Raw genomic sequence first — 16,937 nt, forward strand, 5'->3', positions numbered from 1 at the left:
TTTGGACCAGCAATAGTGATTTGCATTAGCGTGAGTAGAAAAAAAACCTGCATGGTTGTGCAGGAAAACACCTGGTTTTAATTTTTAACAGTATCTTGCACTGTTAGTTTGTTCCAGAAATCATCACAAAGTTGGTGGGGTTTTTGTTTGTTGTTGTTTTTTGCCCAATAATTTGGGGGGGGCGGCAGGAGAAATCTGACCTGCTCCAATTTAAGAGTGGAGTTAGAAACATTAACTTTTTTTACAGTGGTTAGAGAAACTAAATAACTGATTTTCCATTGTTGCTTTATATAAATTATATTGTCTTCAAGGTCTGACCCTAAGAAATGCTAAACTTTTACATTCAATATGAGTAGGCATGTGACATTTTCGTAATAGTGTATTCCTAATGTGTTTTCTAGGACAAAATATGAGCAGATCATGAAAGCAAATGTATTCTTGCTGATGTCTATGGCCCTAGGTGTCTAATCTGTCCATTTCATGCACTCAGGCATGCCTTCTTTTCTTCCCTTATCTTTTTAATGAACAGTAACACAGCAAAATATAATATGTAGCCCCTTGTCTGTTCTGAGCTATAGAGCTGTAAAGAATCTTGTTTGCAAGTTATGCTAGCTGTGGAAGAGAGGACAAAGATGTCTCTTCAGAGATAAATGAAGGTTATAAACACAAGGGTTAAAAGGTATTCTTGATACTTTTTGACTTTATTATATTGGTGAAACTTTAAAATATGTTCAACTCATTGTCATCTGACTGTACAAACTTCTGTTCAACAGTGAACTGCAGAAGTCACCCTTTGAAACCTATGTTAATGTTCATCTGGCAAAGTTTTGGAATTTCATAATCATATCATTGTTACAAATGTGCTTTTCTTTCCCTTCTTTACTTGTCTATTAATGGAATCTGTATTCTGCAAAGATTTTCTTCGATACTATTTGCTGCTGCATACTAAGAGATTGTAAAAGTCTGCAAGCCTTTATTGAGAGATAGAGTTTAAGCCATGTAGAGAGCATTCTATCCACCTGCTTGGAGAAGCAATGTATGAGTGCAGGAGGAGTAATAAAGTCTACATTTGGGTGCTGGTTGCAGCATAGTTCCTTGTGGACTTGAAATTTTCAGGGTCGGGAGGGAAGAAACTAAACTGCAGTGCTGACACTTGGAGGTTGCAATTATGTCTGGTTTATTCTCTTGTAAAAAAATTTACAATTTTCCAAGTCATTGGCATAAGCATGGAAAATAGAGAGTATAATATATTGTTAAATCAGCTTTAGTGGAAACTTCTCATCATGAAAATGTAATTGAAGCTATCATTTTCATGGCAGCTTAGTGTTATAATGGCAGCATACTCCACTGATGAGTGGAATCTCAAGACTGAGAACATGCTCCCTGCTCACATCCTTGGGAAGAGAACATGACTTCAGACACAGCCATGCTCTAAAGAATGAATTTAACTCACTCAGCATATATTTTCAATACAGATGCAGAACAAGATAATGTGGAATGGGTAAGGCCACTTAATGCACTCTTCTTGTCTTCCTTGTTGAAGAGTGTGCAAAGGGATATTGGAGTGACAAGTGAAAATGAAGCAACCTACTTTGTTCTGGCCTGATTCGTCAAGGGCATGGTGATTGCATTGTTCTGTTGTCATTTTGAGAGGAACACTTTCTGTGCTTCCTTTGAGGTTACCACAGTGAGTCATGAAGGAGAAGTACGCAGGTGGCTTTGAGCACATACCTGTCTCTAGCACTCTTCAGCACACTTGCACAGTAATTCCAGGCTCATAGATAGTAAAAGGATGTTCCTTCTTGAGAGGTTATTGGAAGGAATTAATCACAAATTTCTTATTGAAATGTATGTATCGTAAAATGATAATTCATTAAAATCTTTTTTTTTTTTTTTCAGGAGAGGGCTTGTTCTGAGACTATTCTATCACATTTTGTCTTTTAAAATCATTTTTATGGGAAAGGTTTTGACACTGTTGAAACATCTGCTTTGAACAATTTCTTTTATAAACTGTACTGTTTGAAACACACAAATGGAAGTTTAAATTTAAAATTATAAGACAAAATGAATAGTTTCAATGAAAAAAATGAAGTTGAATTTTTCATTCTAATTTAAATGAGGAAAATATTTTTAAAATATCACATTCATATTGGCTGGAAGAGCGTTTCTCATTCTATTCTAAAAAATTAAGGGATGGGAAAAGATCTAGTTGGAAGTAAGCGAACAGAGCAAAACAGCAGTCAATTTCTGCTCTTTGTAGAAGGACTTTAACTCCTGGTATCCTAATGTTACTGTTTGAGGTTATAGTTTACCATTCCTGGAGTATTCTGAGGACCACAAGAGTCCCTACTTTTTGCCCTCAATGTATTTCTTTTTATGTATGACCTTTAAAAGTGAATTCTGCATACCTCAATCAAAACCCCATAGGAATTCCAACTTCATAAAGATTGCAAGTTCAGTGTTAAGGATTGCTTGCTGCTACTCTGCAGTAAATCTATATTTCTCATCCAATTGCAGATGCAGCTGTTGCACAAAGTGATAGATTAGCGTAGCAGGAACTGGCCCTTGGATTAGTTATGATACCATGAGGGCAAACTGGGTTAATAAGCAAGTCATCTGTAAATCAGCAAAACATGGTACAAGAAAGCATGGAATAACTACAGAAAGACATCAGTCTTTTCCTTAAATCTCTCATAATTGTTTCCACGCATCATACTGGTAGTTAGAGAATAAGCCTGAAAATTAGAGCTGGTATAAACTAGTGCTATCCCAGGAAAGTCTAGTGAAGTTGTATTATTTCATACTAGCTTCCAAAGAGGAACTTACACAAAAATGACCATAATATGGAAGTGACAACAATGTTATCCCTACTGCCTAAATTTGTTTCACCTGCTGTTGGAGCAGGTAAAACCAGATGTAATATATGGACTATGCTGTGTCTGGGGTGCAGCCTGTGTTCTGTTTTTCAACACTTTAGCAATGCCATTCTCTCCAGTAATCATTTCTTATAACTTACAGCAAAGGCACTTGAACAGAAGTTCCTTTTTTCATTTTAGAGTGACAAGGAAAAAGGGAAAAAAACCCAAACCAAACAAACAAACAGAAAACCCGAAATCAACAACTACATCCCAAAACACTGTAGCTTTGCAGTAGTGGTCTAAACATGGTATTTTTCCTCATTATCAAGCCTTGTTCAGAGAATTTGAGCCTGGCAAGCCTGCATTACTAGCAAGGTACCTTTCTTATAAAGAATCTTTGCCTCTGTTGAACAATGGTGTAATTGTAATTTTCTTCTTGCCTATCAGGTGAAGCTTTCTGTGATGAGCTGTTTGATGCACATCTTCTAATTTTTCATGGATATTTCTATGTTTTCAAGGAAATGTTTAGACTGAAAGTTGGGAAGAAACACACTTAAAAGGCTGTAAGTAAGTGTCAACGAATCTAAATACAGAGATAAGTGTGCCAAAATCTGATTTTGAAGTGTTACTGAATAAAGCCTTACAGGATTATATTATGGATCTTTCCCCTACCATTAGTCAAAAAGCTATAGCCAAGCCATAACTTCCTACAAAGCTTGTACGTATTTAGACTGGGTTATCTAAGCAAGTGGAACACACATTTTCAGGAAAATCTTGTGAAGCAAAAGGAAAAAAATGAAAGAAATCAGTGATTGGCATCAGTTAGATATTCAACATCTGCATTTTAGGAACGTAATGTTTTTATGGTATCTGGGGTGACAGATTGTTATTCTTTATCTAGATGTACCTTTTTATATCCACCATAGTACTAAAGGTGTGTCTGTACAGATTGCTAATTGAATCATGGCTGCCTTGTCAGTCAGATGCAGTCATGTGGATGCTGGAAGTCAATATCCTAAAAGGAGCTGTGACACGGGGGCAATCTTTGGATTACTTACAGTTTTGGTCACAGCAGATTTCTATTGACCCATGCTTTGGCAAATAGCCCCTCCCACTCACCAAGTGGCTCTTGAATTTTCTTGGCCTTTCTTGGCCCTTGAGTTTTACAGCTCAAAAAACTGGTGGGTTAGCACAGCCTGGGATCAAAGTGTCTCTGCTAACCTTTCTTTTGATAATTGCCTGGGGAGGCTTGATGGCAGAGCAACATGCTTTAACTCCTCTTGACCCTCTGTATGTGGCTAATGCATGGGTTGTTATTGCTTTCTCCCTGGGAAGTTCCCTCTGGAGTGGCTTATAGATCAGCAAACCCTAAAGTGCAAAGCATTATCACTTGTTGCCACAAGAGTGATTGCAAACATCGAATGAAGGACATAAAATTGTCAGTCACATAATACTGATCCACAGGTAAAGCTTATTTTGGACCAACAAGGAATTTAAGATGAGATAATGCCATGGTTTTTGAAACAGCTGTGGTGCAGCTTTTAATCCTAACTGCAGACTTGTGTCAAGGTGGTTGTGGGCTCACAGCTTGTTTGTGGACTGGTCTTCACAGTTGCTTGGAGCCTCAATTAATTTGTTTGACTGTTCCAGCAAGCAGTATCTGCAAGACTTTGTCTTCATCCTGTTTTCATGGCTTGTAGCTTCCAAAAAAAAAAAAAACCCAACCAAAACCATTTTAAAATGGCACATTTTATTGCTAGGCATATAAATATTTCCAGAAGGTAATTCTTTCATTTGTTTTTGTCTAAGTTTGATGGTGACTTGAAGCTAGTTGATGATGCTGCCTTGGAAACACAGAATCAGGAGGAGGCACAGTTCTCTTTGGACTCAGGACAACTACAGTGAAACATGTACCACCTGCCTTTAGCAGAGAGACCACAGAGCAGCATACCAAGCTTCTCAACCCTGAGTGCATGCAGCAACAGCCCTCGTGCAGCCATCAGCATGGACAAATGCACACCCAGGTTGTGCTAACTAAGAATTTGTCAAGCAGCTGAGCTGTTTTAAAAGGCCTTGACATGTATGGACCTTAGGTGTTTGGGAAGGGGGTTAAACAATGCAGTTGCTCTTGATAGCACAGAATGAGATTCAAGAACCAGAAAGAGCCTTTCTATTTTCCATCTGGGGTAAAAAAAAAAAAAAAAAAAACAAAACCCAAACAACTTCCTGCAGTTAAGTTCTTTCAAACAAAATCTCAATGCGCCACACCATTTAAACAGAGGATCTAGTGGTTTTAGGCAGAATTTTAGGGCTTTTAAACATCCTCAGGCTGAAGGGTAGAGAGCAAGGCTTAGTCTTTCTAAATGTAGCACTATCACACAGAGTTACAAGGTTTTGCTCTTGTTTGTTTAGTTTTCTCCAGCCAAAATAATTATCAAGTCCCTAGTGTGAGTGCAATGATATCATTTATGTTAAAACTAGAGAGTGGGAACAGAGTGCTGTTCCATGAAAAGTTTCATTTTTTTTTTCTTTTTTTTTTGTTCTCTTCTTGAAAAAAAAAAAAAACCCAAAGGGTCTAAGCCTATCTTTCTTCAAAAGATACTGAGGCAGGAACCAGCCCCCTTCCCATGTGATAGTAGCCCAGTGGGAATGCCCAGGTTCGAACACCGCTTCTAAATCTGGTCTTCACACTAAAGAGCAACCTTTTTGTCTTTGTATGTCTGTCTGCTCATCTGTTTGACCCTGCAGTATATGGACAGTGCAGAAGAACCCCAGAAGGAATGCTGTATCTGCCTGGTCTTGCCAAGCAATTGCACTGTGAGCACAAAAACCTTGTCCCAGCTAATATTTCGTTGAAGCTGATGTTTTTCCACAGAAAGCTTTGGTTTCAACAAATCAGCACTTTCCAACAGAGAAGTCTTTCGCCAAAGAAATTCCCCAAATATTTAGTTGTGGTTGTGGGAGCTCCTCAGTAGGGGGAGTTCTGGTATGCTTAGTTATAGGTTCATGTCCAAGAATTTGGAGAACATTAAGTGCTTCCATAAGTGTGCTTGGTAGATGAGGAAGGAATAAAAGCCTCTAGGACTTCTGCTCTTCCTTAGGCTTCATTGTCTCCTGCTCTCTTTTTTTTTTTTCGTTTGTTTGGTTTGGTTTTTTTACGTTCCTAAGTTAAACATACTGTATACTATTTTATTCCATTATCATTTTCTTGTGAGACAAATTATTCCAGTGCAGACACCTTTCTGTCATTCAACCTACTGGAGCAAAAGCAGTGAAATATTCTGGTGAATGTATTGGCTTACCTTCAACTCATCTATTTGTTCTGCATACGTGTGGGCCTATTTAGTGTTATCTGTGCCTGAGAAGTTTGTCCCATTTCTAGTTCTGCCCAAGAAGCAGATCACAAAATCACTCCCTACTCACTCCCCTTAGAGAAAGAAGAGTAGAAATGACTTTAGGTTATATGGGAAGAGAGGTAAGGAAGACTCTAGTTAAACTCAAGAACTGAGAAAGCTTAGTCTTCAGGTAACAAGCCGATTAAGAAGTAGGTAACTATTTGGAGTCTCTCTTCTTGGTGTAACTCCATTTTTTTCCCCTTTTCTGCTTTTTGTTAGTCATGAACAGCAATGCAAAAAAAAAAACTAGGAGCAATTTACTGCAGGGTTCTTTCTCTAGGACTACATTTTCCCCCTTGTGAAAACAGGCCACTGCAAAAAAATTCAGCTGCCCGTTCAGAAAATGGCTTTCACTGTCCATCCACCTGATTGCCAGATCTTGTTCTCCCCTCTCAGCCAGAGCCGACCTCCCACTTTTTTGTCAGGCCTCACGTATAGTAACAAGCATTGGTTTTCTGTGTGTGGTGTTTATTGCATCTCCACTTCTCCCCACCCATCCCCCTCTGCACTCTCTACCCTCCCTCCTTGTTAGAAATGATTACATGTTGTTTGGCCTCATTCCATTTAGGTTACTTTGCTGTATCATCCTGAATTTGTGTGTAGCATAACAGCTCCAAAGATCTCCTAGTTTGAACCAAATGATAGAGTAGGCAGAGTTCATTAAAATAAATAACAGCATAGTGTGAAACATAGCCCTCAAGTAATCAAAACTAAAATTTGAAAAAGTGACTCAGTGTAAAGAAGTCTGTTACATGCTCTCTGATACAGGCAGAAACGGAGTCTTGAAAACAGCCAGTTTTATATGCTCTATTTAAACCTGTCAGCTCTCCAGACAAAGACATGGGTGGTTATAGCAGGGGAGAGAAGGCAGCTGGAAGGGGGATATGTATGACCATATTATAGAACATAGTGCCTGAATTTCTCCCTTGATCCCCAAAGGTGGAATATTCTTCATGTTGTTGTTGCTGCTGTTGTTTTTTATTGGGGCCAGTGGCAGAGGAAAGCCATGATTTAAGCCTAGGAGTGGAAATGTTTTATATAAAGCAAACTTTCTGTGCAGTTAAATGCAGTTGACTCTGCCTCTTTCCACTTGCTCCCCTGTGTGTCTTGCTGTCCCATTTCTTTAGTCTGCTTGTTTTCAGTGTTTGTAATGTTCCATTTTAAAATATCTCAGTGCCTTTTCCCCTGCTGTCTTAAAGACTCTTTGTTCCTCAATTCAGCTTTAGTTCCTCCAGGCACTCAGATTATTACTACTAAGATTTTGCTCTTAAAATAAAGGCTCAAGGTGTACAGAGTGGCTTAGAAGAATGTGAGATTTTGTACCTGTTAGACACTAGACAGGGTGCAGCGGAAGAGGCTACAAAAATGTCTTATTCTTACATTCTGCCATCAGCATTTGCTGCTGTCAGAAACAGGATTCAAGGCAAGATGGTCCAGTTCTGCAGCTCGTTCTGTTCATTGCTGAATTTATTTCAGCAACTCCTCCCTTGCAGCATCTATGAATCTACAAATATGGTGTATAAGACAAGTAAAAAGTATTCCCTGGTCACCATGGTGGAACACAAATCTGAAGATGTGAAGACACATTTTTAGTTCTCTGCAGAGGTATTCTGTTGATAGATATGACATTTCCATGATTTTTGCACTTGCAAATTGGAGCCTGAAGCAATTATACATGACTCCCAAGTGTTATAGAAGCAGGCCTTGTGTAGGCAAATACGTGTACATTTCTTAATTGTGCAGTTATTTTTATGTCTCTTTAGTACATCCTTCATTTTGGCTTTCCTCTGTCTCCAGTATTAAACTCTGTGGAGTGCATAAGAGCAGTTGTACATGCTGCTGTATCCTGTTTTCAAGGGATAACAATGGGTTAAAAATCTTATCCTGGTATGAGATGCAGGAGCTGGAGAACATTTTCAAGTATTTGCTGGAATGTGCTGCCTGGAATCAAAAGGGTTGAGATACTTGAAGGAAGACCCCATATTAAAGACTATGGGAACAACTGGGCTTTATCTTCTAAATCACTCCAGGAGGGCTCATTTGTATCAAAGTAATCATGTAAAAAAAGACCCTTCTGAAGAAGACAAACAGGAGGGAATGGATGCTGACAATGTGCTGGAGGAAACAAAGTCTGTTAGAGAGACCAGGCTGCTTCCTTGTTGGGAGCTCCTGCCAAGAGAGACCTGGACACGCCGGCTCAGGCCCTCCACCTCTTACAGACAAATGACCAACAGGCCATGCTTTGTCTAAGCAAAGCTGCCTTGCCTAACTGGGATTCCTGCCAGCTTGCCTCAGCTTCTCTTAAAGGGAGCAGGCGTTAGAGTGGATTTAAAATATTCACTGTTTCCTCTTCTTTGCTGAATTTCTGTCACAGGAGCTCCCTGTCAGTCCTGTAGCCAGACAAATGCTTTGACTAGCACAGCAAATGTGTAGGAATTAGTCCCTTAGGGCAGGCTGAAACTTCTAAAGCTAGCTTCAACAGCAGTAAATGCATTGCCACAGCCAAAAACTCCCTAGTGAGGAAAGAGCACGGCATTCACAGGCCCACAAAGTCAAAAAAGCTCCAGGACTTATCCAGAGGTTACACTGACCAAGAGATTCAAGGGGTCCTCAAGTGGAAATGACAAAACCTGGTGAGCCCAACTTAGCTACACCAGTTCGAAGAGAAGCGTAGCATGGTCAGAAGTATACTGCCTTCTGTGCACGTAAGGTTACTCTATAAATACATGAGCAAATAAGGCCTTCTCACTGTTGAGGTATGGGATGTAATTTGTTGAGAACGTGAGAGGCAATGTGCAGGGAACTTTTTTCATTTCATCCGAAATTAAATCTTGTAAATATCTGAATCCTGTGTTCCAGCAGAGCATACAGGGTTTCGTCCTGGACAGTTGGAACTTTCCAGTATGTAGAAAGCTGTTCTGGAAAATGTTAATAGCTTATATTTTGACCTGGTCTTTAGGATTCCCCAGATTGCTGTGAAGTCCTACCAATTATACCATGTGACTACATGGGACGATGTGAGAGATGTGTTATGTTCTTCAGTTGGAGGTGTAACAAAGGACATTCAACAAAATACTGATCTATGCTTTTTTATGAAATCTTGTCCACACCAGCAGGTGCCTTCATGCAGAAAATGCACTGTTCATTGCCTCCTGTGCTGTCAGGAACCAGCCTTTTTTTATTGGACTAGGTTTCTCGTTTGTTTGATTCTCATTTGTTTGATTCAGTGCAAAAAGGCAAGGCTAAGGGGGAGCTGTGGATAAATTTTGCATGAGTTTCCAATACTTAATTTGCAGATCATTAACTTTGGACTGTAACCTTTGGGAGACAAGGTCATCTGCTTCATGGGCTGGGAAGGTGCTTTTGCAAATAAGGGTGTTTGTTCAACATTGCTGATCCCTGCTGATCCGTTATGAAAGCCACATTAGTTATTGTATCCACACGTTATGTACAGTCATGTGATGCTTGAGGCCTGAAATACATTTAGCAAGTCAGAAGAGATAAGGCAGGCTACAATCTGGCTTTCTTCCCTTAGGTTTGCAGAATGTGTTTGCAGATGTGTTGATCTTTAGAAGGCTGGTGGGAGGAGGGGCAGTATTTTCTTCAATTGCCTATTTCAGTATCAGAAGTAAATGAGAAGATGAGGTCATGTTTAACACCTCCTAGTAGCTGTGAAGACATCCTTACCGTGTCCTGAGCCATTCTGTCTCAGTTTTGCATCGACAATGATTTTCAGCCTTCATGAAGTGGACATGACTTTAGTTATTTCACCTGGCTTTGTGTAGAGCTAATGGGCTGAACTGGGTCTGTTTCAATAATACTTATTGCAACAAACATGTTTAAATAGCTCACCTGATCAGTAAAACAGTGTGATCAGCATCTTGGCTAGGAAACTTTCAGCTTCTATGTTGTGTGATGTTTTGGTTCAGCAACACATGCACTACTTTTCCTCTTTTTGTTTATAACAATTTTCCATCCTAGATTTTGAATGTTTCCAGTAAAGTCATAAGTGCAACTTATTAATGCATCTAGGTGTTACTGAGAATGAGAGATTCATAGAAGTGGCTGTAGCCATTGAATCTCCAAGGATGTGGACAAGCTTTGCCAGCCACTAGTTAAGAGAACAAGGAATTGGAGCAAAATACCAAGACCAAATATTTATGCTTGGCTCCTCACAGACCAAGGTTGAGCAAATTTTGCTCACCTTAGATGAAGACACCACTTTGTGGTGTACTGAGTTTTGGTGAGTCTGGTTGGTACTGCAGTTGGTAATAGCTATGTCCAGCTATACATGACAGGCACATGCTGTTTCATCTCTGCTATCCAGAGGCTCTGTAACATTGGTTACTAGTGCTAAAGCTTCCTTTGTCCAGCCCAGTGCTGAGAGTCACAGTGTTTTCTGTTCTTCTAGAACAGTAGCTCTTAGGTGTCACCAAAGCATGGAACGTACATGGGGGAACCAAGAAGTGAGGTTTTTTCCTTACTGACCGAGGTATTTAGTTGTGCAATCTCCATTTGCAGGCTGGCTTGTGAATGTTTAATTGGAGCTCTTTGCTGCTATGCACATTAGGGGTAACATGGCTTGTACCTAGAGCGGGAGCTGCCTCTGTATGTCCTTTTACTGTTTTGGCCTCCCCCAGCTCTCTTGCAGGACATCAGCTCTGAGGAGCTGATGCAACAGCAGAGTCTCACCCGCACCTCTGCTGCCCTGAGAGCGTGAAACGTCTGACCTGCTCAGCCCACTCTCTACTTCAACAGTAAATTAAAGGTCTTCATTAGCTTATTTGATAGTTGAATAAAATGCTTTGGAACACTGGCACATTAACTGCAATCAAGTTTTGAAAGGTCTCCGGTTGCTAGAAGGAAATTAGCCTGATAAATCGCTCTTTTCAATTAAACAAATGGATAATTTTTCAGAAGCAAGCCCAGAAGCCATCATTTGGGAAGCTTTTTTTTCCTTTTTTTTTTTTTTTACACATGATTATTCTTAAAGAACTGATTTTTTTAGCAGAGACTAATTGTCACTGAAGTGTTAAGATAGCAGCTTGTAAACCCATCTTGTCTGTCTGCCTCAGACAACTTCATAGAGGTCTTATGATCAAGCAGTGGCCTGTGAATTGTACTTCCAAAAATGATAATAACAAATGGTGTGACCTTGGTTCATTGCCTGCCTTTCTGTGCCTTTGTTTACCTGTTTGTCTAAAGAAGCATTACCCTTCCTGGGTCAAAAAGGCCTATTTAACTTAAGCAAGGAGTTCCAGGATAATTATAGTTACTTAGTAACTTTAGTCTCAGAATAAACTGGTTAAGGCTGTTAAGAAATGTGATGGCTTCACTTTTGGTCAAAACCAGTGACTGACCTGAAGATACCTCCAGTCCTCAAGCTTTAAACACAGTCTACATTCAAAAAGTAGTGTCTGAGCTTAGAAACTGGAACAGATTGCTGTGTCCCTTATGTACAGAATCTGAAAGGGACCACAGAAATCCTCACTGACCCTGGTTTCACACCAGAGCTATAGACGTGCTAAGAACTTCATATGCTCTGTCTACTGCAGAAAAGTAAATGCTAGTATAAACAACTGCGACACTGGATTCATCTTGCCTTGGGCATATTTATCCAGGGTATTGCCATTACATCATTCACATTAGGAATTGTATTATCTGCTATTTTAGATCTTAGAAGCTGCTACAAGCCCTAGTCAAGAGGTCAAGATGCTGTTGAACTTCAGATGCTTTTGAAAGAAGAGTGTAATTCTGCCAACAGCAGAGCAATGTTAGATTTGCAGCAGTGCAATGTCATACAAATCACGTAAGAAAATTTAATCTTAATTATGTTTTTTTTAATGAGGCTTTATTGCCAAAAATCTAGATACTGCATGTTAAAATACATCTGTAAAAGGCTACCATAGCTTCATCTTTGAGAACTAAATAGGGTAATTTGGGGCTTTTTTGTGGTATCAGAAGAGACCACAAATGATTTAAGAACTTCCTTCCACCATCTAAATAAAATAACACTGAAATACCCTGCTGTAGTTTGGAGTAACTGCATGAAACATGATGACTCACGTGATTAGAAATTCTCCTTTATTTTTCCTCTGTGTACAGTGCTGATTTCATGAACTGTTCGTCACAGTGTGTAATTACATTCCTTTTACCTAAACTGTTTCTACATATTTTTTTTTTTCCTGAGACACTGATTGTTGTTGAGCGTTTCAGTTTGGTTTGGAAGCAATCTGCATGCAGAGACTTGGGTGTTGGACTGTAGTGTGCTTTATGAGAAATTTTGCATTCAGACAAAATTCAGACTCACAAGAGCTAGAGTCTCCCAAAGGACTGCTGATGCCCTGCACTTGGCTGTACCTTGGTTGCTGTTGAAATAATGTTCAAGGCAAAAATACAGACCATCTTCTTGAGCTCAGGTTTTTCATAAAATACTGCATTCCTTCTGAGGACCTCACTTCCAAACAGTGCCCCAGGGCAAACAGGAGATGGCTCTTGCCCTACTCCACCAGTATGAAGATCCTTATGGTCATGACCAGAAGCTGAGATATCTGAAAGCTGCCCATTAGTCTGACTCTGCATTCTTCTACCAGGGAAACTCCACCACCTCTAGCCTCAAGGCTTCAAATCCCAAGTTTTACTTAGTGTTATGGGTGGTATCTGACCTACAGCACTTGGAAATCTCATCTACTTCTGATGGATCAAAAGTGCTCTGCTCTCCATCCAGGCAGGAGATGACTCATGGTGCCTGGTCCTCATACTGAGATTTGTTTTGCTGCTATCTCATCTTCCTGTTTTCTTGTCCGTTCTCCCTGTTTCTTTGTTCTGTCTGCCCAGCATGTGCTGCGGTAACTGACATTGGAAGCTGTGTGGGCAGGGAATGGGTTTTGGTTTTAATAGAAAAGTGTGGTTACATCATCTTGCACAACAGGTCCCTGCTCTGTGGCTGGGCCAAATGAGTCCTTTCGAGCTGCAAAAATATGGAAACTTGAAATTGCAATAATCAAAGGATATTATAGCATGTTATATATAATAACAACACATTCTAGGCTGCTACCAGCATGGAATCTCACAGGTATACCTGGCAACAAGGGAGAGAGAGATCTGAATACTAATGACAGCTGGAGGAGGGGGCACTTAATAGTATTTTGGCTAATTGCCATGTTGCCTGCTCTTGAAAAATTTGTCTGTGCTGAGCCAGGCATATTTTTCATGTGTAGAAAATTGGGTTGGGTGTTGGTAAGGCTTTATATTTTCCTAATGCTTCCTACAATCAACTATGTGAAGGTTCACATAGCCATGAGGTCTGTGTTTCCAGCTCAGAGCCCTTCAGGCCTTCTTTGAAAGACTTGGAAAACCATAGCAGCTGATCAGACCCAGGAAAGAAATTGCAATTTTGGAGAGCACCAGATGTAAACTTACAAAATGAAGAAGTATTTTTGTGTTTTGTGGGTTTGGGGGGATTTTTTTTTTTTTTTTGCTTGTTTGCTTGATTCTTCTTTTTTTAGTAAATCCAGATGACTAACTCAGGAACTCTTTTCTCCTTCCCTGCAGGCAGAACAAAGTCTCTGATGGTTTGCTTGCTTCAAAAGGTCCCCACTGATTTTACCTTTGGGTCTGTTCTACCATCTCTCATTGTTTCATGTAAGCATTTTCTGTAGTAATTAGGCTGGTAATAACATAATCCCTGGTGGCCTTCCTGGAGTGCCTGCCCTCTCTGGGTTGAGAAAGCTCTGCTTGGGGGAAGCATATTTTTCCTCTAAGTGGGAAGGGGAAGAGTTGATGTTGTGAACGTTGCTGTGATTATGATGGAAAAATCTTTTAAAAGAGGAAAGTTTTGCAGCATTTCCTAGAAGTGATTCAGGCTACATTTGTCTGATTTCCTCTGGAAGCTCACAGCAACCTTGACAGTGCATGTTTTGTCCCTGGCTGCTTCCTTCTGGACTCTGTGGTCTGCATTGTCCCAGAGGAATGCAGATATCTATGTGATTTGTAGATGCAGGTGCAGGCACTTTTTGTAGCTGGGCACAGATACATTCAGAACTTTGAATACCAAGACCTTGAACTGGCAGTGGAAGCAGATTAAAAACTCCCTTCAGCTTCCTAAAATGCAATGCCTACAGTCATCTGAACTTATGTGTGAGGCAACGAAGGAAACAACTCCTCGGTTTTTAAAGGCTGTTAAAAAATTAAGTAGAGATTTGACATTTTATCTTTGTTGCCTTTCCTCTAAATGATTTTGACAAACTAATGATGTGAATGCCTCTAATTTCAAGTTTTTCCTTTTGGGGTATAACAAAAATAAGACAGCCTTTCAGAAGTATGGCCACAGGTGCAGAGGAAGAAGACATGTCCAGGGGAGAAATACAGCCATCCAGTGGGAACTAACAGAATAGAAAGGGTTTGAAATCCTACTTTCAGAAGCTTGTATCCAGAGCTGGATTCAAGGATTTCTGCCGCAAGAACACGTCTATAAAAGCTTAATTTACAACTGCAGGAGCTCTTCCTTCTGTACAGGGACGAGGAATGGGCTGGAGTCAGGCTGGGCTCACAGAGCTCTGATGTTGTGCCCTTGGACACATCTTATACCTCAGTTTCCCCACGTGTAGAACAGAAGAATTGCTGTTGATGGTCTTTATAAAGCCTATTTTAGATCTACTAATGAAAAGTGCCATAGTGATCTGGGTGATATTTTTGTTGTGGTTCATGGCAGAAGCAGTGTGATCTGAAGTCAGAGGGAGCCATGCATAGAAGCTAAAATAAGGTTTATGGCTGTTTTAAGAATACCCCAAGCCTGAGTTTAATTCTTGTTTCAGTCTGCGTGGTGCCAGTGGGGCTCTATGCAGAGGAGCTGGTGATCACAAACATTGTGGCTGGGGTCAGTGTCTTGGTGCCAGTCCAGTGGCGCTCCTGGTGGCAAAGCAGCCCTGTTTCTGGGGTGCTGGTTTGAAGGTCCATCCATTCCAACCTCCCTTCGGCCTCCTCATTGAGGACTGGGACGAACAGGCCATTCACCCATCCAACATTACCAACTGTCATACACACAAGACTGCTTTTATGTTTGCAAAAACTGTGATTTTACTTCTGTAATACATGCAAATTGGGTTTTTTTCCACTTTATTTTTGCTGCACAGGGAAATAGACGAGGACTCCATATCTGCCATGTGGAAGGATAAACAGGGTAAGATTTCAGTATTCCCTATTTTTAATGAAAACTTCCGATGTTCTCCTTTCTGCTGGCTTTTGGGCTGTGGAAGATTTGCTCTGTATGCCTTCCCTACCCAAGTCGAACCAACCAACCAAAAAGGCTGATGGCTTACAAGCATTTGTAATAAATTGCCTTGTTATTTTTTTTTTTTTTTTTAAAATGACTGATCCAAATCGCACCTGAAGGCAGAGGCGAGGGGGATGATGGGGTGGGATGATGGGGGGGGGGGGCTGCCCGGGTCCCCTCCCCAGGGCAGGGCGTCCCCGGTCCCGTCCCGTCCCGGCGGCGCCGCGGACTCCAAGGCCCGGCATGCGGCGGGGCGGCGCGCAGGCGCGCTGGGCCGGGGTTGAGTGGCAAGTTGTTTGTTCCAGCGAGCACCAGCTGCTCGGCACTCCGGGCTCCGCTGCCTCCCTGCCCGGCTCCGCTCCGCCGGCCTCCCCCGCCGCTCCAACTTTTGCACCCTCTGTTCCTTCGTTCCACCCCACCCCATCCCCCGCGCCCGGCCCCGGAGCCGGGAAGGGGAAGAAGGAGCCGGAGGGGGAAGAAGCGGGGGGGGGAAAAAAAAGGCACCGACAATAACAGCCCCCCTCCCCCTCCCCATTCAAAAACACAAAATAAATCCCAGGGATAGATGAACTACAAATGAGAAAGAGGAAAAGATGGAACTGCACATCCTAGAGCACAGGCTCAGAGTGGCCAGCATAGCCAAGGAGAGCATCCAGTTGTTTACCTATGGATTAATCAAACTTGCTTTCCTGTCCTCCAAGACGAGGTAGGTGCTGAGGATGGGGCAGCGCGGGGGCTGGGGGCGCCCTCCTTGCGCGGGGACGGGTGTTAGGGGGGCACCCTCTTGGCGAGAGGACGGGGTGCTGGGGGGTGGGGAGGGCACCCTCATTACGAGGGACAGGGTGTTGGGGGCGTATCCTCCTCGCTACAAGGGGGCCGGCTGCTGGGAGGGCACCCTCCTTCCTACAGAGGGGCAGGGTGTTGGAGTGGGGGACACCCTCCGTCCCTGCGAAGGGGCTGGGGTCGGGGGTACTGTCCTGGCAAGGGGGCAGGGCAGCCGCCTTCTTGCAAGGGGGTGGGCTGATAGGGTGGGGGGCGCCCTCCTTCTTGAAAAAAAGCAGGGTCCTGGGATGGAGGACACCTCTCCTTGCAAGGGGACCGAGTCCCAGGGTGAGGGGCACCCTTCCTGCAAGGGGGCAGGGTTTTGGGGTGGGGGGCATCCCTCCTTGCAAGGGGGTAGGGTACCGTCCTTCCTGCAGAGGGACAGGGTGCTGGGGTGCGGGGGACACTCTCCTTGTAAAGGGGAAAGGTGCTGGGGTGGGCGAGGGCACCCTCCTTGCAAGAAGTCAGGGTGCTGGGGTGAGGGTGAACACCCTCCTCCCCTGAGGGCAGGGGTTTTGGGGGCTCAGGGAGGACACCTGGGTCTTCCTTACACACACCCCCCATCCCAAGCCTGGGAGACGGTGACGG

The 16,937-nt window shown here is 42.2% G+C and overlaps 1 protein-coding gene across 1 annotated transcript in view; it reads left to right on the forward strand.

Annotated features, from left to right (window-relative positions):
- The first annotated feature begins 15,946 nt into the window (after window positions 1–15,946).
- CASTOR2 (cytosolic arginine sensor for mTORC1 subunit 2) overlaps window positions 15,947–16,937 on the forward strand; it is a 123,907-nt gene continuing 122,916 nt past the window's right edge. The window contains exon 1 of the mRNA XM_082493141.1: window positions 15,947–16,233. Coding sequence (XP_082349267.1) covers window positions 16,121–16,233 — 113 coding nt within the window. The 5' untranslated portion in view covers window positions 15,947–16,120. The remainder of the gene's footprint in view (window positions 16,234–16,937) is intronic.

This window comes from Vanellus vanellus, assembly GCF_965231255.1.
Source record: "Vanellus vanellus genome assembly, chromosome: 19".
In the NCBI taxonomy this organism is placed as follows: Eukaryota; Metazoa; Chordata; class Aves; order Charadriiformes; family Charadriidae; genus Vanellus; species Vanellus vanellus.